Here is a 22788-nt window from a genome sequence, read left to right as displayed (position 1 = left end):
ACAAAGGCAGTGGGAGTCACCAGTGGCAAAGTACTGTAGTAGCCAGGGTACGTGGTTGCCTCTGTTCAGGCAAGGGTGTGCATGCCCTTGCAGAGCCCGGAGCACACTGGGTTAAACACTACTCTGCCCTGGTTGGTATCAAATTATGGAGGGCTGACTAACGGAGATGGGTCGGTGTGAATAATTCAAGATCCTCAGACACAAAAGGGATTACTGGAGGGATGAAGGAGATGAATAGGCTTAGTTAACGAGAAGACTTTTTTTTTAAGGATAAGATTTCAGAAAAGATACAGAAAAAGTCAGACGCCAGAGGGCATGGGTATAACTGACAATTGTCCTTTCTCCCTTATCTAGAGAGGACACAGGTCGGGGGCGGGGTCCCAAGCCCTCTCCTGTGGAAAGGAAGCACCATCCCCAGGCAGTGCTGACCTTCCTGGTATGGTTGGGGGGTACCCGCCCCCCAAACTTGCCTGCTTCCCACCGTTCCCAGTCACTTGAGAGTGCTCGTTCTGGGGCTTTAGATGCACCCCTCCACACACACACACCTACCCCCACAGCGTGCCAGGGTTCCAGACCTTGGCTTTCTGCAGTCCTTTTTCCCCAACGAGGACTCACGCAGTTGCTAAAATCAGGGCGTTTTGGCTACCATTTCTGCTTGGCACCGTGCTCAGCCTGACAGTTAAGTTGGGTGTGCTTTTTTCCTGGAAAGGCATCCCAGCTTGGGCAACAGCAGTTTTCTGGGACCCAGAGAAACAGAACTACACGTCCCCATGTTGAAAACGCCAAGTTGTCCTCAAACCAACTAGCGGTGTTCCCAGCCAGCCCCCCCCCCCCCACCATTTCCCTACAAGGAGTGTGAGGGGAGCTTTTCCATCAACCTCAAGACCACAGGACCACAGCCATCCCTTGCCCCGTCAGTCAGCACTCACAACCAGCTGCTGCCTGGAGGCTGGAAATAGCACCTCTAGGAGTGGACTCCTCTCTGATCACCAGAGCAGGTACGCAGGTCACAGAGGCCAGCCCTCAGCAAGCCCACCTGGCTGTGAGGCTTGTGAAGTCTGTGCTCCCCACCCCCCCACCCCCTGATGGCTCTTACTGGCAGGGCCCCAGGGCCCACCTCTAGCCTTGCACACTTGTCGGGACCCCAGCATCTCTCTGCTCCTCTCTCCATCCCTCAGGTGGAATTCTGTCTTGTCCTCTTACATGTCCTGAGTGGTCCGACTTCCATGCCTTTGACCATGTGGTGCTTTCTGCCCAGCTGCTCCCTCACTCTCTGCAGGTTCAGATCCATCCCATGGGCACAGGTTGGCCCCTTTTAATACCACTTTCTCCTTGAAGCCTCTGTTACATCTTTCGGCAATTAATGGTATCTCTGATGTCATCTGAAATTTCCCCAGCTTATCTCTGCGGCTCCTGGGACTTCTGCCTTCCCTGTTTCTTAGCTGTGTGCATGTTACTGTGTTGTCCTTCCTCACAAGACCACAAATTCCAAGGGAGAAAGCACCACTCAGCCCCTCTCCTTCAGTGTCTAACAGGAGTCTTACCTGTTCAGTACTGCGTGTGGATGTGAAGGTGGGCGGGTGGTGGGTGGGCAGATGGATGGGCAGGTGGTTGGACAGGAGGCTGGGTGTCAGACGCTGGTCCCATTGTCCGTGGTGTCATCTTGCCACCAAGACAGACTGCCTCAGTGATACGTGTGCGCTGTGCTTCCTCCCTATGATCTTCTTCCCCACTGTTAAAATAGAAAACAGAATTATATTTTTAAGAGTTTGTTACATTTCTCAAATGAAGTCTTATGTTTCTTGTTCTTAATTTGAAAATCCTGAGAGTTGAATACTTGATATTTCTTCAAGAAAAAGAATCTAAATTGAGTTCCTTTTCCTCGTGTTTGACATTTTGCTTGATTTATTTTTTTCCTTTTTAGACTCTGGCTCTCCATGAAAGGAAGGGTCCTCATCCTGAACTTAGCACAGTACCTTGCACACAGCAGGGTCTCTGTAAATACTGAACTGAATTGCACTATGCTCAACAGCCTAGGAACCCTTGGGGTCTCTGCAGCTTGGAGATTGTTCTCTACATGTGCTAAAAGTGAGTTTTTAGCTTGGGTGGAGAGTGGGGCTGATGTGCTGTGCCAGATGCCTTCCTGCTGTGGTCTTTTCCTTGTAGCCTTGAAATGTGGGCTCCCCCTTCCCACTGTAGACGCTCTCTTGGGGGCCGACACTGAGTCAGACCGGTTGCAGATAATCCTCTGCCCCAGGGCGCTGTAGTAAGCTGTAGTAAGTTGCAGTGCAGAGCGCCATCTGGATGCCATGCAGCTCACCCTGCCTTGATGGGGGATGCGGGGAGTCCTCTCGCCCCCCTCCCCATCCCACTGCCACTGTTGAAGAAGTCACAGCCAGCCACTCCCCACCAGGGAGCAGTTTCATGGACAAAGCGCCAGTCTCATGGCTGGAAGGAACTTAGAACTCTTGGGATCTACACCTGTGCATGCCCAGAGAGCTTTTCTAACTTCCTGTAAAAACAAACTTTTTTAATTTAAGTATAGTTGACACACAATGTTACATTAGTTTCAGGTGTAACACATAATGTTTCTATATATTAGGCTATGTTCACCACATATGTAGCTCTCATCTGTCACTGTGCAAGTTAACACAGTATTGTCCACTATATTCTCCATACTGTGCCTTTTATTGCTGTGACTTATTCATTCCATAACTGGAAGCCCATACCTCCCACTCCCCTTCACCTAGTTTGCCCATCCCCTGTCCCCTTCCTTCTGGCGACCATCAGTTGTTCTCTGTATTAGTAGGTCTAATTCTGCTTTTTGTTTGTTTATTCATTTGTTTTATTTTTTATACTTCACATGTGAGTGAAATCATATGGTACTTATATTTCTCAGTCTGACTTATTTTACTTAGTGTAATACCCTCTAGGTCCATTCATGTCCCCACAAATGGCAAGGGTTCCTTCTTTTTTATGGCTGAGTAATACTGTATTGTGTACATATACACTGTATCTGCTCTATCTACTCATCTGTTGATAGACACTTAGGTTGCTTCCATATCTTGACTGAATTGGTATGGCCACTGGGGAAGACAGCATGGAGATTCCTCAAAAAAGTAAAAATAAAAATACCATGTGGTTCAGTAATTCCACTACTGGGTATTTACCCAAAGAAAATGAAAACACTAATAAGTTTTCTAACTTCCTTTGATCCTCACAGCAACTCTGAGGGTTGGAGGGAAGGAATTCTCACCTAATAGGTGGAGAAACTGAGGCTCAGAAAAGAGAAGTAGCTTGCCCAGAGTTGTACAGCTAGGGCAGCTGGGATTTGAACTCCAGTATTTCTCAAATCTTAATATGCCTTAAAAAAAGTATTAAAAATACAGGTTTCCAGGCTCTTCACCTAGAGATTCTGATCCACAGGGTCTTGGATGTAGCCCAGAAATTTGCATTTGTAACAAACTCCCCCAGGTACCCCCAGTTCATCCTTAGAGGAACACTCCCCTAACCATTCTGAAGGTAGGCGTGCCTTCTTAACTAGCTGCGTGGGGAAATCACCCCCTCCTGGATCAGGTCCATTCGGGTGGGGGCGGGGGGCAGCCTTGGGACCTTGTAGACATTCCTGTATTTGTGTAGAGGAAAAGGTGTGGAAAGTGTCCCTTTAGGGACAGCCAGCTTGGACAGGTAATATAAAGCATCTTGCTTTTCAGTCCCACAGATTTGGTTTAAAACCCTGGCTACAGGGACGCCTGAGTGGCTCAGTTGCTTAAGTGTGTGCGTTTGGCTCAGATCATGATCCCAGGGTCCTGGGATCGAGTCCCACATCGGGCTCCTTGCTCAGCGGCGAGTCTGCTTCTCCCTCTGCCTGCCGCTCCCCCTGCTTGTTCCCCCCCAACACAAATAAATAAAATCTTAAAAAAAAAAACCAACAACCCTGGATATATAGTTTAACAGCTATGTGGTTTGGGCTTAGTCGTATCTCTGTGCCTCAGTTTTCTCATCCTATCTCATAAACTTCTTGGGAGAACAAAATTAGGCAATGCCTGTAAAGAGCTGGCATCATGTCATTCTTGAATAAAAAAGAAACCCCAGTTTCTCCTAAATAGGCCGCACACATACCTGTCTTCATGGCTTTGTTCATGCTGTTTTTCCTTCCTAGAAAGTCTTTCCCTTATCTTTCCTTTTAACTAAATACTTCTGGTGTGGTCGGTTGCAATAGCCTGTGACTGGTGTCCCATTATCATCTAAGGTGCTCAGGGAAGTCCCTACCCTGGGTTTCAGATAGGTGTCTTTCTCATCTCAGGTTCTAACTTCTGTGCCTCCTGGAATATGAGAGTGAGAGTTTTCAGAAATTCTGCCTTAGCTCACTCAGAAAATACCTAGAGCTTCTAGATTTTGTTTGGCTGGCTGGTTGGTCTTGGTTTTTTCCTTTTCTGTAACTCACGTCAACAAAATCCTCCTGGTGCCACCCCACCCAACCCCAGGTGATTTCCTTTGTAGGGGTTCTGAAGGCAGGTGGGGGCTCCTTTGCTCTATCATATGGATTGAGGTGAATTGCAGGGAAGGTTTCACCCAGCTGCACTCTGAAGTCATCCTCAACTTTTTGGCCTTATCAAATCATAACTTATTTTACTCTGGGAAGTTTGACTTAAAACTAACGAGGGTAGTCAATTTAGGTTGGGACGGGCCTTTTGAGATAGGAACACCCTGCCCCTCACTGGACCTTTCTGTTCTCAACAAGCCAGAGCTTGAGTACCTCTAGGTGGTACCCTCTAGGGAGATGGGGTTCTCATCTCCCCATGCAAAGCTATGACATTGCTATAGTTTTATCTGTTAGTTTTTCTTCCTGCTCTGGGAGGTTTAGGAAGTTTCTCTGAACCAGGAAGTCTGAGGGCAGGTGATGCAGGTAGGGTTAATGTAGCTGGATGTGAGAGAGTTTATCAAGACAGGGTCCCAGACCTAGACCAGTGTTACAGGTGGCTTTGTATCAGAAACAGCATAGTCTGGGTGGGCTCTGGAGCTGTGAGCACCCTAGCATGCCTTGTCTTGTAGACTTTACAGTTTGAGAACTGCCTTAATACACTTTATGTTCTGATCCTGTAGAACTGAGCAAAGTTCCCTGTCCCCTCTGATCAGTGGCAGAATGAATCTCAGAGTGTGGAGAGGGGCTAAGATTGGAGTTGGGGGCCAGGTGGCCCAGTGGGTAGAGGGGAAGGCTGAAGGAAAGAGGAGCTGGGCTGCTTGGAAGCCAGATTTGGGGCTGGGTGAGAGCTCAACCCAGCCAGCCTTGTGGTTTATTTCTGTGAAGATGACTTGCTCTTATGAAATGATTACCCAGTTGATGATCCTTCCTTCCAGCTTGCTTCCCATAAGACTTTTTTCCTGAATCACTGACTGTGAACAAACTCATTTAATTTGAACCTGGGTGCACAGTCTCATGTTCATGTGGTGGAAATTGTTCCGACTGGTTTAGGGGCTCAGGGGCTCCTCCCGGGGGGCAGGGGTGGGGAAGCTGGAGGATGGGATTTGTGAGGATGGGGTTGAGGAGGAGGGTACCACGCTGTCCTCAAGGGTTCTGTTTTCCAGTTCATTGCCTCTTTTCCAGCACTTTCTTTCAGAAATGGAATTGGAAATGTTTGCAGAATGGCCTGCACGATGTGCAGTTTTCCAGCCTTCCATTGTTGTAGTCTCTGTCCTGGGCGTGTGGAAAGAAGGCTGTGCCAGCTGGCGTTGCAGCCCAGCCCTCAGAACCCACATTTCAAAGCAGTTACTGGCCAAAAAAAAAAAAAAAAAAAGGCAGGCTTCGCTGCACAGCTCCTAAATACTTCCAGATACCCAGCCACAGGCCCCAAAAAGTGCTCACACGGCACCCCAGGTCCTGACATGCCCCCACGCCGGGTCTGGAGTCAGGAACCACCACTTGGCATCCTCTGAGGTCCACGCGGAACAAAGAGGTGTTGTCCTGCAAAGGGGAGAGTTCTAGGCATGGGGCCGGACACCCAGGTTCTGGCCCTCAATTTCTACCCTCCTGATGCGGAACCCTGGGCAGGCCGCTTCACCTCCCAGGTGAAAAAAGAAGCAGTTCTTTTTTGAAGTGCTGCTGCCTGCCTTCACAGGTTCGTGGAGAGAATCACCTGAGATGGAAAATGCAGGGTGTAGACTGTAGAGTCTGGTGCAGATTTTAGCACGGGGGTAAGGAAATCCTGCACAGCCCATTCTTAGAGCCTGGGGTATTATATTGACTCCAGCACCTCACAGCCTGTTTTGTCATTGGTGACATGGGCTGCTAACACGCCAGTTGTGGACCTGTCTCCAGGAGTAAATGAGAGATTGCAGGCAGGTGCTTGCCCAGGGGCCAGTGCACAGGAGGCTCTAGTGTAACCGCAATATCAACACTATATGCCAAGAGAGACTTTCAGAGTTTATTGTTGAAGACTAGGTTTTTGGTGATTTGTTTGGGAATGCCAGGTCCAACCTTAAACACCTAACACGTCAATTTGCTTTCCTGCCTCTTGTCTTGTTTTATCCCCCAGCAACCCATGATGTAGGCAGAGCAGGGATTTTGATAACCGTTTAATAGCTGAGGACACTGAGGCACAGAGGAGGGAAGTGGGTTTGCTCACAGGGTGAGCCACTGGCAGAACAAAAGTCCCCTGACGCCCCAAACAACCCTTCTAGCCCTGGACTGTTTTGAGGTTGGAAATCTGACCCCCTCATGCATCCCTGGTGGCCTGTGGCCTGGAGACCTGGGTCTGTCCTGGGTGGAATTTTCAGGGGACATTTAAAAACTGCAATGATAACATAGAGCTGTGTTCCCGGCTCTACCCTAGGTGCTTTCTATGTATGTCAACTCACTAAATCCTCACAAAACAAAAACAAAAACAAAAAAACTGAGATTGGTATTACTATTTCCCCCATTTTACACATGAGGACAGTGAGGCACAGAAAACTTGCCCAAGGTCAAATAGCTGGTAAGTGGCAGAGAACCAAGTTTTGGAAACCCAGGCGGGGCTGGCTCCAGAGTCTGCTCCTAACCAGCATTTTCACTTCCAGGACTCAACCTGTGGCAGGCAGTGTAGATGGTGTTGGGGTATAGAGATGAGTGAGGCGTGACCCTGCATTTTGCTACAGACTTGCTGTGTAGCCCGGGGCAAACTTCTCCCCCTGCCCAAACCTCACTTTGCCCACCTTTGTCATGGGAGCATTGGATTGGCCAGCTCTAGCAAAGGGTGGCATTTCTCTGGGGTGTGGAGTGGCCCAGCCATTGTGTGGCAGGCCAGCCGGGTGTGGCCCCAGCACTGCCAGGCCCTCCCAGGGGAGGAAGTGTCGGTATTTACAGGAAATGCAGGACAAGGCCTGGGAGGTGGGTGGAGGAGGGGCAGCCAGCCTCTGGGAGCCCAGAAGATGTGTCTGGGCGCTGGTGGGAGGGCTGAGGGCGGGTGCCTCTCTTCCCACCCCAAGGACGAGACTTTTTGTTGTTGTTGAAGGGAAAGGTCCCACTTCCCAGGCAGCCCTGCCCCTCTCCTGGCCTCTTCCCTCCAAGACTGCCACACCCTGCCTGCCTCCAAAACGCCAGGCCAGCTGACCCCCTTCTCCTGGGGGAGGCTCCTGGGAGCAGTGGAAAGAGCATTAAGCTGGATACCAGGAGATCTGCCTTTAGTCCTTCCCGCCCTAGACCTCAGTTTCCCCCACCTGTTAAATGGACACTTGCTGCAGCCCTAACATATGTATAGCCAGCTCACTGCCTTCGTGTGGCCCACAGCCCAGCTGTGAGAAGCAAGATGAGTAAAGAACAGACCAGCCCCCGCTTTGGCCCTGTAACCCAGGGAGTACAGATTGGCTTCACTTATGCCACAGAAGTGTTCCTTAAGAAATGTGTGTAAATTGAAATTTTGTAAAAATACTGCCTGTATTGATTATACTGGGAGTACAAGGCTATTATTTTTAAGCCTGAATAAGAATTGGAAAGGGAACTAACATTCATTGAGTCCATGCAGGTGTCAGGCACTGTGTTGCTTTCACATACCTGATTTCACACTTGTAAGAAATAAGGACTATAGTTAGGGATGGGAGACCTGGATTTAATCTTGGCACTGCCACTTGCTAGCTGTGTCTCCCTGAGCAAATCTCCCAATACCTTGGAGCCTCCATCTTCTCCTCTGTGAAATGAGGATAATCGTATGTTGTATCCCACAGCCTTGCCTGAACCCAAGCCTCACTATCCCCCCCAACCCTGGCCCCCGCTAGCCTTCTCTGGTCTCCCAGCCTCCATCATGTCTCCCACTGCTGTTCACAAGTGGCCAAGGTGAACTTTCAGACTCAACTCAGTCTCACCCTGGGCTGGAGCCCTGCTGTGACTCCTCACCACACACACACACAGGTTTAGGGGTCCTTTACCTGAGCTCCCTCCTCACAGCATGCACCACCTTGTCTCCTGTTGATCTGTCTGCTTTCCCACTAGGCTGTGAGTGCCGAGGGGCAGATAAGAAGGCTCTCTTTCACCTCTGTGTCCCCAGTGCCAGGCATGGGGTAGACCTTCAACAAATGTGGACTGTGTCAGGTGAGGCAGTGTGGGCACTGAGTATTCCATCCACTGTGCACTGCTGTGCCTGTGCTAGGTAGGGCAGCTCTGATTTTGGAGTGCTCCAAATCCACACCTGTTCAGGGATGCCAGGAGGAGCCTGGCTGGAGGTGCTCTCCCCCATCCCCATGAACCAATGAAAGCCAGCAGGTGTTAATTGAGCACCTGTTCTATGCAGAGTTCAGTGCTCTTGGCTGGCAGGAAGGAGCTCACAGTTTGGGGAGGGAGAGAAAACATGTGAAAAGCTAAAGCCATATAGCCAGAAGAGGGGTGTCCGTGGGTACAGGGGCATGTTGAGGGGAGCTGGGCCTCTTCCATAGCAGGTGTGGCCAGGCAGGGGCAGGCTGTGAAGCTTATGCAATCTGTGGAGTCTCTTTAAGAAAAAGAATGTACAACAAAGAATATTAAATAATCTACAGAGCCTTGAAAGGGACCCATGTGGGTGTGGGGCCTGAAGCTTAAGCCTCATTAGTTTCCCAGTAGACCTGTCTCAGTGGTCAGGGAAGGCTTTCTGGAGTAGGAGGTTAGGTTGGACCTGGGTCTAGAGAGGAGAACCCATCAGCCACGGACCTAGGCCTGACCAGTATGAGGGAGTCAGGTCAGCAGACATTTCCCAGGCATCTGTTCTTAGAAGGCAGTCCCTGCCCTAGAGAAGCAAGACAGATTTATAGGATCTTAAAGGCCTTTGGCAAAAGGTGGCATTTCTCTGAAAATGCTTCTTCCCTGTTTGGGGCAAAAGAGAAAGATACAGTTCAGCAAGGCCACAAGATGAGTCATGCGATGAGAGAGAGAGAGAGAGAGAGAGAGAGAGTGTGTGTGTGTGTGTGTGTTTGTGCATCTGGTCGGTCCAGGGGTGTTTCCCTTGCCTATATCACCTTCCCTGCTGGGTCTGAGCCTTAGTGTGTTTGTTTCTGTCTGGCTTTGTGTGATTGATTCCCTCTGTGTCCCCCATGCAGATGTGCCACTCTGGCTACACATGACAGGTGTGTTTATGTGGGTCAGAAAAGCCCTCACCCTCCGCCCTCCTTGTGTTATTGCACTGTGGACACTGTGTGTCTTGGCACTTCTCGTACATTCTCGTACCTGTCTCCCCAGCACAGAGAAGGCGACAGTGAACCAGAAGAATGAACGTGGGTCCAGCTGAGGTCCACCTGTGGTTCTGTCTGGGTTGGTGGAAGGGGGAATAGCAGAGTGGACCTTGGGGAAGTCACTTACCCTCACAGAGCCTCAGTTTCTCCAAATGAGAAGTGTGGAGGATAACAGCACTTGCCTCATTAAGTGGTTGAGAGGATCGGTGGGGTACCGCCTGAGGCATGTCCAGCACACCGCTCAGTGACCCTTCACTGCTGCTTCTGCAGTGTGGAAGCAGGAGAGAGGAGTCTTTGGAAGGGCAGGCTCTGAACCAGGTCCCAGCTTTGCACCTCTCCTGTCTGTGCTTGCCTCTCCATCTATGCGGTGGTCATGGTAATAACCCACAGGATACAGTGGTTGGGAAGAATTCGTGAAGTACCTGGCACATAGGAAGTAGCACCCAAGTCACTGGCCCAACGTCTGCTACTATTGCGGCTACCCCTGTTTTTATTGACTAGCCACGTCCTCGTGGAAGGGAGGGTGGGAAAAGGGGATTGTTTTTCAGACCACCATCCAAAGAAGCCACAGAGGACCCCTCTCCTAGCTCCTGGCCGCTTCAGACATGGTGTGTGGTTATAGAATCACAGTGTTCTTCATGAACCTCCCGCCACCACAGCCTCTCCAGCTTCCTGAGGTGGCCGCACTGGCTCCCCTCCCTCTGCCCCTCCTGTATTCTCACTTACTCCAAATCCCAAAGCAGAGGTGATAGGAGAACGATGTGTCCCAGTCTCCTCCTGCTCTGGGCTGGGTGCTTCAGACCAGCAGCTGTGGAGCCCATCTTCCAGATGAGGAAACTGAGGCAATCCCAACCACCAGTCTTTCAGCATCCACCGAACCTATGGCTGAACGAGAGCCACCCCATAGGGTGCTTCTTCCAACCCCTACCCCACGGCCATTCTCAAAGTAATATAAAATGAGGGCCTAATTAGTAAGAAAGTCTGTTTCTCCATTAAGACTTGGCTGGCCACAGCGTTCTCAGTGGTGGCAGCCCCTGCTGTTAGCATTTCTACCAAAGGTGTTGAGCCTCTGCTGAATAGGGAGGAACGCGGAGGCCGTCACTGACAGGCTAGTGGGGAGTCAGATCAATTAGCTGGGGTAGGACGAGTCGTTCAACACATGTTTGTTGGGCACCTACTGTGTGCCACCATGGAAGATGCGGAGTGCACAGCAAGCCGAGGATCCCCCTCCCTGAAAGAATTGTGCCTGATGGGGAAGCTAATATGGGAACATAAATAACTGAAGTCACAAAATGTAAACTGTGCTGGGAGCCCCTTCCAGCAGGAGAGGTGCGGAAGGCTTCCTGGAAGAACTGGTGTGTGTGTAGACTTCGAGGGGCGGGGGGTGGCAAGTGGAGGAGGGGGTGGGCAGGAATTCTGGAACAGCCTTGGAGGAGGCACAGTGATGGGAAGCTACAGAGGTGTGCATGGGCCAGTGAGTCGGTGGTTTGGCCGCATGTAATGACTGAGGAAGGCAGACATGTGCAGGATTCACTAGGACAGAGTTCCTCAGCTTAGGGGAAGACTTTATGTTCTGGACATAAAGTCACAGAACATTGTGGTGGGAAGGGCCTTTAGAGGTCCTCTAACTCCCTTTTTTACAGATGAGGAAAGCTGAGGTCCAGAGAGAGGAAAGGGCCCACCCAGTGTCACACAACAAGCTGGTCGCAGAGGTAGGACTAGAACCTGGGTCTGTGTGACCCTGAGGAACTCTGCCTGATTAATTCAGCCCTGGCCTTTAGCTCAGGGGATTGTAGCAGATAAAACTGCCAGGCACTGTGCTGAGCAGTTCACCCACCTCATTCACAGGCATCATCTCCTAGACCCTGGGAAGGCAGGTACTGTTACCATCTCCCTTTTACAAAGGAGGAGGCTGGGCAGGTTAAGTGACTGGCCTAGGGTCATTGGGCTGACAAGTGGCAGAACCGTGTCCTGTCCTCAGGAGGTGAAATGTGTCCTCTAACATTATCCTTTGCTGGGGCCCCAGAGATGGTTGCAATGCTAGGGGGTCAGTGGCAGAGCCAGGCCTGTGGCCAGCAGTGTGGCTACTGCTAAGGGCCAGAGATGCAGAACTCTTTCTCTGCTATCTTCATCCCCTCAAGTTACAGAAGGGTAGTGGCTGCTTCCCAAAGCTGAAACCTGAGAGATGATCACTCCGGTGAGTTCGGGGCCCTGACTGATGATTTTTCTCTAGTATGTTACCTCTTTATATTAGTCTATCATTTTATGAAGCTTCTGCAGATCTTCCAAAAGTATTAAATATTTCCCCCTGGACCTGTGAATTTTCATGGATTATCTGAAAAGAAAGCCTTCATAGTTAACAGTTATGTTTCCCTGTGGCTAGAAAAGAAGGATGTTTGTTTGGAGCAGGAGGGGGCTGAACTGGAATCAAGGAAACAAAATTCCTTTAAAATCCCTATAAAACCACGTCAAGCCCACTGGGAAGGCTAAAATTAAAAAGATAGACAATAACAAGTATTGATGAGGATGTTGAGAAATTGAAACCCTCAACACTGCCAGTGGGAATGTCAGATGGTACGGCCAAAAAACAGTCTGACGGCTCCTCAAAATCTTAAACATAGAGTTACCTTATGACCTAGCAGTTCTATATACAGACGCAAGAGAAATGAAAACATATGTCCACATAAAAAAACGTTCACATGAATGTTCATAGAGGCACTCTTCATAATAGCCAAAAAGTGGAAGCAATCAAAATGTCTATCCACAGGTGAATGGAAAAACAAAACGTGGTACAGACTTACAGTGCAGTATTATTTGTCCGTAAAATGGAATGAAGTACTGATACACACTATACCATTGATGAACCTTGAAAGCATTATGCAAAGTTAAAGCAGCTACACACAAAAGGATTGTAGGATTCCATTTATATGAAATGTCCAGAATAAGACAAATCCATAGAGACAGACAGTAAATTAGTGGTTGCCTGGAGTTGGGGGCCAGTCCTACTGATTGACTACTGAATGGTATGGAGTTTCTTTTGGGGTTGATGAAAATGTTCTAAAATTAAGTAGTGATGATGGTTGCACAGTTCTGTGGATACACTAAAAAGCTCTGAATTGTACACTTTAAAAGGGCAAAATTTTATGATATGTGAATTATATCTCAGTAAAGCTATTGTAACAAGAAAACAAATTCTTACAAAACCATTGATGCTATATTTCAAGAAGAGGGGTGGGGATGTCATAGGATGGAGAGCAAGGATGGACTTCTGTTTTTACTTAGTGAAAGATGGAAATTGAATTTTTAAAAAAGCCTCTCCTTCAATCATGTTTCTGGGAACCATTACAAGCACTATCCCTTGGCTGACCCTGGGTGCAGGATGTATTCCCTCCAAGAGGGAACAAAGCAGAGATTCACTCCAGTGGTGTGGAGACAGACAGGCAGCTGCTCTTCGGCTGTGGGACACATGCCGTCTGGTCTCAGCACATGGCTTCACATGCCTGGGGGTCTAGTTCTCCACCTGCATTTTACAGGTGTGGAAACTGAGGCCCACCTTGACAGTCATGTAGCCCAGATCATGCATTGGGTTAGTGGTGAATCCAGGACTCCCGGGTCTCTGACCCCCATCTTAAGCAGTTTCCACTGTATCAGATGGAAGGTTCCAGTTACAGTGCAGATGATATCCCTATCTGTCAAAGTCTCAATGTCCCTTTGAGGCAGGGGAACATGGGAGGGGTCAATTCTGAGTGACAAGGAAGTCTCAGAGCAGAAGGTGTCACCTGGGGAAGGTCTGGAGGGATCAAGTGAACTGTGAAGGTGCCTGGAGGTAAGGGGGTGTGGGGAGTAGGCAGGGGGCAGGCTTGAATGTCTGAGGGTTTGGAAATCCCTGGTTGTGCAGCCAGCCCTTCCCTCCCTCCACTTCCAAGCTCTTCCAGCTGCTCTGCTAATTAGGGTAGTCATCTTGTTTCCTCCATCTCCAACTTTTCAGCTCCCAGCGAGCAGCCCTGAAGCCCCCTGCCCCTCCTTGCTGAGCTGGCAAACTTCAGAAAGGTCCCAACCTATGTCAGAGGAGCCAAAGGATGTTACATCTGCAATCTGGCCTCCTTCACACATATCATTGTACCAGCAAGGGTGGGTCTGGGGCCAGAGTGCCCGCCGACAGATTCTCAGTGAGGCAAGCGTTCCTTTTTTATGAGTTATTAAGCCATTCTGGCTGTGCTTAGGGTTATGGCTCCCAGCGAGTGTCACTAGGATGGGATTTAATGGGCAGAGCTGGACAGCCCCGGGCTGGGTTACAAACTGTTTGTCCCCCCACGTGGATGCACATGTCCTTTTACGACTCTAGGCTGCTGGAAAGGACTGTGCTCATTTGGAGGGTCATTTAAGGTAATGAGCTCTGGGCAGCTTTAATTTATGTTCCTTTTAAAACACAGATCGACTCAGAGGGAGGATACAGCTCTGTGGAGACTAGACTGGAGGTTTAGAATTTGGCCCTTTTGTGGGCTGGCCAGAAAGAACCTACTGCAGGCCAGGCAGTGGAGGCTTTCCCCTTTGTGTTCTCATTTAATCCCACAATGAGCCTACATAGTCATCCCCACTTTACAGATGAGAAACAGAGAGATTGGGTGACTTGCCCAAAGTCACACAGTGACTCTCCTCTGATCTGATGCCAGAGTTCCAGGCCACTTGGTCTCTGAACTTACAGTCCTGACTGCCTAACCCTTTTGCTGATTTTTCCTGGCATGTGTCATCTCCCTTGATTTACAGATTTAAAAACGAACACACAAAAACCGAAAGCATGGAAAGGTTAAGTAACTTGCTTGAAGTGATAGAGCTGGGATTCAAACCAATCAGCCTGACTTCTGAGCCCACCCTCTTGACTAGTACTTTTGCACTGTACTTTCTTTGAGAACAGAGATAGTACTTTAGTCATCTTTAACTTCTCCATGCGTTAGCTCCTTGAAGTACATGCTAATTCCTATTTGTTGAATAAGTGAGAGACGTATGATTGGATGGGGAGAGAAGGATGGCCGGATGGGCGGGTGAACAAATGGATGCATGGATAGATGGCTAAGTGGATGGGTGGTTGGATAGATGAATGGATGGGTGGGTGGATGGATGCATGAATGGGTAAGTACATGAAAGAATATATAGATGGGTAGGTGGGTGTGTTTAGAAGGCTTTCTCATATGTAATATATTGTTATGGTCAAGCTATCTGGAGACAGCATTTCAGTTATGATTTTAATGGGCATTATCCATAATGTCTATTTGTTCACCAGTACCTGTAGTTTAGAGTCTAAAACACAAAGGATTCTCAATAGGCATTTTTTTTTTTTGAATGAAAAAACAGACAGGAACCATGCAGCTAAAAATACAGAGTGTCGCAGCCTTTGCAAAGGAGCCATCTGAGAGGTTTATGTTGACAGACTGGTGAGATGGATGGATATGTCACGGTTCTGAGTCTGTTTCCCCAAGGGAAGAAGTGGTTACACAGGACACAAGTTCTACTAGAGCCTGTTGGAGTATTTGGATGGAAGTTGTCAAAAACGTTTCTCAGAGCTGTTTTCTTCTCTGTATTTGAAGATCAGCCTGGTAGCAAAGATGAAGGATCTGTAGGGGCAGCTGTGTTGACCCTTGTGGTGTTAGAGTGTTTTCTTTGCTTATTAAGTGAATGACTTCTATCCAAAATCAGGTCTGTCACTACAACTTCCATTGAATCTGCAAAGGCATTGGATTATACTTGCTCTTTTATATTGTGAAAGCATATTTTTAGTGACAGTTTATCTACATTGTTGTGTTCACAATCCCTAAATAGGACAGTGAAATAAATGAACCAGAAATATCATCATAACACCCAAACCTTTGTCTCCTGAATTCCATTCTAGATCTTTCTTGAAAACTGAAGTCAGAGGAAGTAGAATAAAAGATCATGAGCCACATTTCTGGCCATAGCTGAGGTTGGTTTCGGATGGATGGTCGGTGGGTCAGAGTTAACCGTGTTTATCTCTGAGGTCTGTGGGTCTCCGATGGTAAGCAACATAATGCTAGTTAAACTGGTATGGAGTAATAATTATGTGAAGTCACATACTGTGATTTCATGGGTGTTATCACTTGGGATGAGGTCGTAGTGTTAGCATATATTAAAAATGAGTTGACTTAAAGACAACAGTAGGTAGGGGTGCCTGGGTGGCTCAGTCGTTAAGTGTCTGCCTTTGGCTCAGGTCATGATCACAGGATCCTGGGATCGAGCCCCACATTGGGCTCCCTGCTCAGAGGGAAGCCTGCTTCTCCCTTTCATGCTCCTCCTGCTTGTGTTCCCTCTCTCACTGTGTCTCTCTCTGTCAAATAAATAAATAAAATCTTTCAAAAAAAAAAAAGACAACAGTAGGTAAATAGTAGAACAGCTATATGCAGCTAGAGCTGAACTGGTAATGGAGAGAGCTCCCATTTAGTGAGTTATGTGTTGGGCATGGTTCTAAGTGTCTTACATTATGTAACTCATTGAATCCTCCCAACAGCTCAGTGAATTAAGCACCCCTGAGGCTTGGTGAAGTTAAACACGGCCAGTACTGGGCTGAGACAGAATTTGAATGCAGGCAATCTGACTTAAGAGTATGAGCTCTAATCTCTGCCTATTACCACTTCTCAAACAGAAAATAAAATAATAGCACAGACAATAAAAACAAAGCCCCATTTTGCCTGGTAACCTGAGACCTAGCTCCACACATTGGTGCACTGCGGGAACCTGACTGGGCCTCTGTTTTCATATCTCTAAAATGGGATCAGGCATAGGGAGAGGCATTCTCTGAGGCAATGTGTATTGGCCCAGATTTGCCACATGACCTTGAGCCAACCCCTCCCCCTTTCTGGGGGTTTGGCTTCCATGACAGTCTCCCCAGTGTCACCCATGGCTCTGTTTTGTGGAATCCAACCCTCTGCTTGGCCTGAGGTAGCGTCCAGTGCTGGCAACCTCAAGGCCCAAGGGCACCCACTTTTTTATATCCCAAGTTGAGCAGAGCCTCGCGCAACAGCCTGAGCTGTTGGGGCTGAATCCCAATGGCACCAGAATATCCCTGAACAATTCAAGCGAGAGGGTGACACAATCAGATTGGGTTTTGAGGAGGTTTCCTCTGGCTGCTGGGTGGGGAACAGATTGGAGGCCAGCCAGGGTGGAATGGGAGAGAACAGGAAAGCAATCGTCACAGACGTCCAGGCAAGAGATGGCTTGGGCCACAGAGCTATGACAGATGCCAGTGGAGTCAGAGAAGACATCAAGGTAAATTCGGGAGAGGTTTTGTGTTCAAGTAGAGGCTGGCTATGCGAGGAAATGCTGAGATTTCCAGCTTGCTGCCTGGGAAGATGGTGATACCCTTCACCCGTGGGAGGCTTGGCTGGGAATCCTTCCCTCCTGCACAGTGCATTTTAGAGAGGCGTGGCATCTACCTTCTTTTCCTTAATATGGAGGAAGAACCGTCCAAGGACACAGTTAACTGCTCCATCCCTCACCACTACTAGTTGTCCCCCACAGAGCATAATGGGTTCCTGCTGGGGCTTAATGTGGTCATTCCTCTTGGAGGGGGAGAAAGCCTCCACTCACTGTCTTAGGACACACACAGTGCAAATTGACGCAGGAGGCTCTAGAGGGAAGGGAGCTGGGGCTCCTCCAGGAGACTGGTCCATGCAGTCACTTTCCTGAAGGAGGCTCTGAGCTCGCCAAAGCAGGTGTGGTGTTCCTCTGACCCCCAGTGGCCCCTGGCACTGTAGGAAGGGGCAGTGAAGGAGGTGTAGGGTGGTCCTAGGAGGGGAGGTGCTCACAAGCCCTTTTACACTTCGGCGGTGGTATAGGGCTTGCTGCAAATCCACCGTCTGCTCTCATGGTTTGAAAGAAAAGGACAACAAAGTCAATTCTGAGAGAGAAGAAAGAGGTCTGATCAGAAGGGTAGCCAGCTGGATAGTAGAGTGAACTACGGCTCAGCCCGGGTCAGGACCTAGTCTGTGTGTCTGCACACAAGAGCAGAGCTATAGTTGCTGCCACACACAGTTTATCCACGGAAGCCATGGAAGCCCAGGCAGGAGTAGGCCACCTTGTCCTGATGTGTCTGACCTCACGGCCCCAATGTGGACCAGGGGATGCCTGTCACGCTCTTGACACAGCCCCTTGTTTCTTGGGTTCCAGGTGTTCTGGAGATAGGTATCCCTGGTTCCAGCTCCTGCAGTAGTTGAGAAAGAGCTCCAAGGTGGCCCCTAGTGCCACTGTAGCCTAAGGCTCAGTTTCTCTTGTCTTGATATCCCCTACCCTGGCCATGCTTCTCCCTGCCTGGCCCTGGGCCTGAGCTAAGAACAATGTCCCTGCCCACATGAGGCCTGGGCTAACATTGGCCCAGCCACTCCAGCAGTTGGATGCTCCCTCCTGTCCTCCAGTCTGACCATCCATCTATCCATCCATCCATCCATCCATCCATTATTCTTGCACCTCGTTGTGCCATTCCCAGAGGGCAGAAATAAGTATTTGATTAGAATTTAATAAGACCAGGGGTACCTGGCTGGCCCAGTTGGTTGACTATCTGACTCTTGGTTCAGCTCAGATCATGATCTTGGGGTTGTGAGATTGAGCCCCGCATCAGGCTCCATGCTCAGCACAGAGTCTGCTTGAGATTCTCTCTCCCTCTCCCTCTGCTCCTTCTGCTCATGCTTACTCTCTCTCTCTCTCTCAAATAAATAAACAGAATTTTTTTAAAAAAAGAATTTAATAAGAACAAATGCCTGGATTTTGAGTATGAGAAGAAATTTTGTGACAAGTTGTTTGGGACCACATTGCCCATGGCAGGAGAGAGCTATTGAAGGTTTCCAAGTAGGAGAGGAACATGGCCTGATCCCTGTTGTGGAGCAACCACTCTGCTGGGTGGAGAGGGAGACCTGGAGCAGGGAGCAGAGCAAGGAGGTGGTTGTCATGGGGTTAGAGCCTCCTCTGCGGGGATAGTTTTGAAGTCAGAGGAAGGAGGGTTCTCCTCCTGCAGGCTGGTGTGTCACATGCTGCCCCTCCTGGAAGCTTCCCCGTGCTGTCACAGAGCTCCTCCTCCTGCTCACAGCCTCGGAGCAGTCCTCTCTGGCCTGTCCAGACAGTTCCCCCTCACTATGCCCTATGAAAGCACTTCCTTCTTCTCCTTTACTTATCATAATTTATGATCATATATTCATCGTTCCTTTTTGAAACAGGGACCATGTCTGCTTTATTTGTCACTGCGTTACCCTCTGCCTATCTCTATGCCTGGCATAAAGCAGGCAATCAACAAACATTTATTGAATAAGTGTGTTTAATTAATTAACGGCAATGTCTATGTTATAGTCATAGTCATACACGTATGAGTTTGTTACCTCACCTGTGCAAGCACTGATCCTCACAGCACCAGCCAGAAAATGAAATAGATATCATCATCCCCTAGGTGGAAACTCACACCCTGAGTTGTGTCTTGTCCGTGATCTAGCTGATGACAAGGCAGGGGCCAGGGTCTAGAATGCACATCCTGAAGCGTACTGCATCACTGTATTCCTCGTTCGGGCCCAGAGGACATGGCCACCTTGGGAGCGGACTCTGCTGCCTGACCAGGCCAGTCCAGACTGCCGGACCAACCAGATTGAACATCTCTTGCCCTCACAGTAATTATTTGTACCCTCCAGCATCACAGCCTGCCTCGTATCTTAACAGAGACAGATCTGTCTTCGCATGTGTAAGGGCACTTAGGCAGCAAAGAGCATGGTACGTTCAGGGAACTAGGAGGAGGCCAGGATGGCTGGAGTGGGAGCATGTAGGGATGGTTGGGCTTGTGTCTTATTCAGTTCTAGGTCCCCGTGGAGGGCAGGCATGGAGCTTTGCACACGGAGCACTCGTTAATGGCTTGTGGCATTAACAGGGCCCCTGGTGTATTCACTTTGCCTTTGCTGGACAAGGAGCTCTAACCCTCTCTTTCCTCTGCTCTGACCCCAGCGCCTACACAGAACCTTATAAGGTCTGTCCCATCTCGGCGGCAGCCCCCAAAGAGGATCTATCATCGGATGGAGAACAGGGAAGCTCGGAGGAGGAGGACAGTGCTCCAAGAGACCCCAGCCTCACCCACAAGGTAGGGTGCCCCACCATGGGCAAGGGGCCAGTGGGTTGTGGGGAGTCAGAGATGTAAAGGCCGAGAAAGGACGGTGACAACCACTGTACCCCCTCTTGGTGAGGAGGGAGCTGTTTCCAAATAGCTGGCCCCAAATTGGATACAGAGGCTGAGTCACAGCACAGCTGGGGCTGCAGCATTAAGAAACATGAGGAGACACAGGGTCCTGCGTTGGTGATGCCGGGGTCAATGCTCCTGCTGACTTCTTGGGTCTGAGGAAGTTTGGGGCTTCCCAGAGCCCTTGGGGATGAAGTGAAATAGAACTGCATGATTTGAATCAAGACAGACCTGGATTCTAATGACCTCAGGCATCTGGGCCTCAGTTTCCTCATCTGTGAAGTGGGAATCATTAGGACAATTAAGGGAAGTGTGTGAGTTTCATTAACTGAAGACAGTTTTGGAATGAAAGTTGGTTTCCCATACCCTGTGGTGGTACTTAGATGGGATGGGGCTGAGCGAAGAGCTGTCGTTTGTCTGGAGGCAGACGGTGAGTTGGGTCCCTGCCTGGCATAGGGACCAAGTCACAGTGGCAGCTCAGACCTCTTAGTGGGCATTGGGGCATGGTGGTAATTATATGGACTCACTCAGGGTGCATGGGAGCCCGTGCCTCACTTCCACTTGCTGGCTTATTGTAGTCCTTCCACACACTGCTTCTTGGAGCTTGGGTTTGTCTCGAAACAGAGAAGTGAAGATCTTTCCCAGGCTCACACGGCTGTTATTCCATGTCATCCAGCAAACACCCTGAGGTGCTGGGGGCCAGGAATTTAGACCCAGAGGGACACCCCAGCTGCAGGGAGACAGGCTAGGCATTCCCCCCACCCCATCTCCTGGGCCCCACCTGTCCACAGAGGAGTAGCTGGGGAGGCCAAGAAGCATCGCCTCCTACCTGACCAGCCTCCTTCGGGCACCTTATCTGGTATCTGTCTCCCACTCTTCGTCATCCTCTCCTTCCAAGGCTGGAGTAGGTGTATCACATTGATTAAAGACTGCTCCCGTGGAAGAGCTCAGCAGAAGTGCCTGGCACTTGCCAAGCTCTGTATAAAGGGTCAGGTCTTTCATTTTGTTTTCATACCCTTGGTTTCAGTTCATTTATCTTTCTGCTCAGGGTCTTCATAAAGTTGCCCCCCCCTTCCCCCCCACCGCAGGGCTGTGGGAAAGCTGAAAGGAGTTTTCCCACCCGGCTCCTCTTCAGTCCTTCCCCCGGTGGCTCCTGACCCTTCCTCTCCATCTCTGGATAGAGTGTGTTGTCTTCCGCAATCCATGCCTCTTTCACTCCTTACAAAAAGTTCAAGGTCAATACCACCAACCCTGTGGTGTGGTGGTGGACACAGAAATTAAGTAAATTGGGCGCCTGGGTGGCTCAGATGGTTAAGCGTCTGCCTTCGGCTCAGGTCATGATCCCAGGGTCCTGGGATCGAGTCCTGCATTGGGCTCCTTGCTCAGCAGGGAGTCTGCTTCTCCCTGTCCCTCTGCCTCTCCCCCTGCTTGTTCTCTTTCTGTCTCTCTCGCAAATGAATAAATAAAACCTTTTAAAAAATAAAAATTAAAAATAAAAAAAGAAATTAAGTAAATTTCCCAGGGCCACTCTGCTAGTGATTGAAAGGGTTGGACTCAAAACCAGGTCTGGCTGGTTCTAAGCCCTGTGTTTGTTTGTTTCCCCCTGTAGCCCTGGAAGACTTCTCTTACCTCTCCACTTCGTCCTCTCTCCCCAAAAAGAACTGTTGCCTCCTTGAGGGCAAGGGAGAGGAGCTTTGAGTTAGTGGTACCAGTTAGAGATGATTGTGGCTTTTCTGGGCATCCCCTGGAGTCGTGGAGCCTGGGAGCAAAAAGATAGTTGCTATTTGGGATCTGATCCCCACTCTGAAGTTGGGAATTGGGTCTGGGTACCAAGCCAGGAAGAGTTGAAGGGCTGACAGAGCAGTGGGGCATACTTTCTGTATCTCAGGGTCCTCCACGTGGTGCTGGTTCCCCGCCATAGCACCAGGTTCTCTGTTAAACCTTCCTCTGAGACCACCTGTATCTCCTCCAGCTGTGTAACCACTGGCCAGTCACTTCCCATTATAGGACCTCAGCTTCCCTATCTGTAAAATAAGAACATTAATAGTAACTGGGCTGTGGGAGGGTTGAATGAGGGCACCGATGTAAAAGTGCCAGCACATAGTGGGGGCATAATAGCTATCTGTTGTTCCTGTCTGGGAGGCAGAGAGGGAGAAGGGAGGGTCCTGTTTGCTCAGGACCATTGCAAAGACATGAAGTCCTAGGGCCCTGGACATTGGTGGTCACCTGGTTCAGCTTCTCAGCCTTGTGATCTCCGGGCCACTGCATGGCCAGGAGCTTGCAGGAGGTGGGGTAGCATAGGGAATGAGAGGTTCAAACTGAGCTTTGACACTTGCTAGCTGAGTCACTAGCAAATACCACTCTGTTCCTCCGTTTCCCCTTCTGTAAGACTGGGAAAACAATAGTGGTGCCTACTTCACAGTAGTTCTGAGAATAAATAAATCTGAGGAGACGAATGCCTGGCATGCAGTAAAAGAACACACGAAGGTCAGAGTGGGTGGGACCGTGGTAGGACAGGGAAGCAACCTGCACAGGGTCCAGTCAAGCTCAGTGATAATGGCAGGGTTGCAGAACTGAGGCAGCTCCTGCCTGGGACAGGGACCCCTTATGTGCCCTGGAACCAGAGCTACATAGAACCAATCAGTGGCCAGCCAAATGCAGGGCCCACTAGTGTTCTGTCACTCTGAGAGCACAGACAGAGAAGCGTGGGTGTAGACTCCTCGCGGCTGGTCAGTTCGCCCTCAGGAGCCCAGCCTTCTCACCTAGCGAATGTACTGAGCATCCTTTCCCTTCTGCCCTCGAGGCTTTCGTAATGAACCACAGTGGCAATCACCTTTAAAAATCAAGTTTTCGTTGCACGAGTCATGCTCTACTGGATTCTTCTCATAAAGTATGAAGTC

General features: G+C 49.5%; 1 protein-coding gene across 4 annotated transcripts in view; it reads left to right on the top strand.

Annotated features, from left to right (window-relative positions):
• The window catches only part of FGD5 (FYVE, RhoGEF and PH domain containing 5), a 118954-nt gene that overhangs the window by 30108 nt on the left and 66058 nt on the right, over positions 1-22788 (top strand). For all 4 annotated transcript variants that reach the window (XM_027586446.2, XM_027586445.2, XM_027586444.2 and 1 more), the window contains exon 3: positions 19660-19792. In XM_027586446.2, the coding sequence (XP_027442247.2) occupies positions 19660-19792 (133 nt within the window). The remainder of the gene's footprint in view (positions 1-19659; positions 19793-22788) is intronic.

The sequence above is a fragment of the Zalophus californianus genome, chromosome 1 (assembly GCF_009762305.2).
Source record: "Zalophus californianus isolate mZalCal1 chromosome 1, mZalCal1.pri.v2, whole genome shotgun sequence".
In the NCBI taxonomy this organism is placed as follows: domain Eukaryota; kingdom Metazoa; phylum Chordata; class Mammalia; order Carnivora; family Otariidae; genus Zalophus; species Zalophus californianus.
The sequence above is the reverse complement of the archived record's forward strand: the minus strand, read 5'-3'. Positions and strand labels throughout refer to the sequence as shown.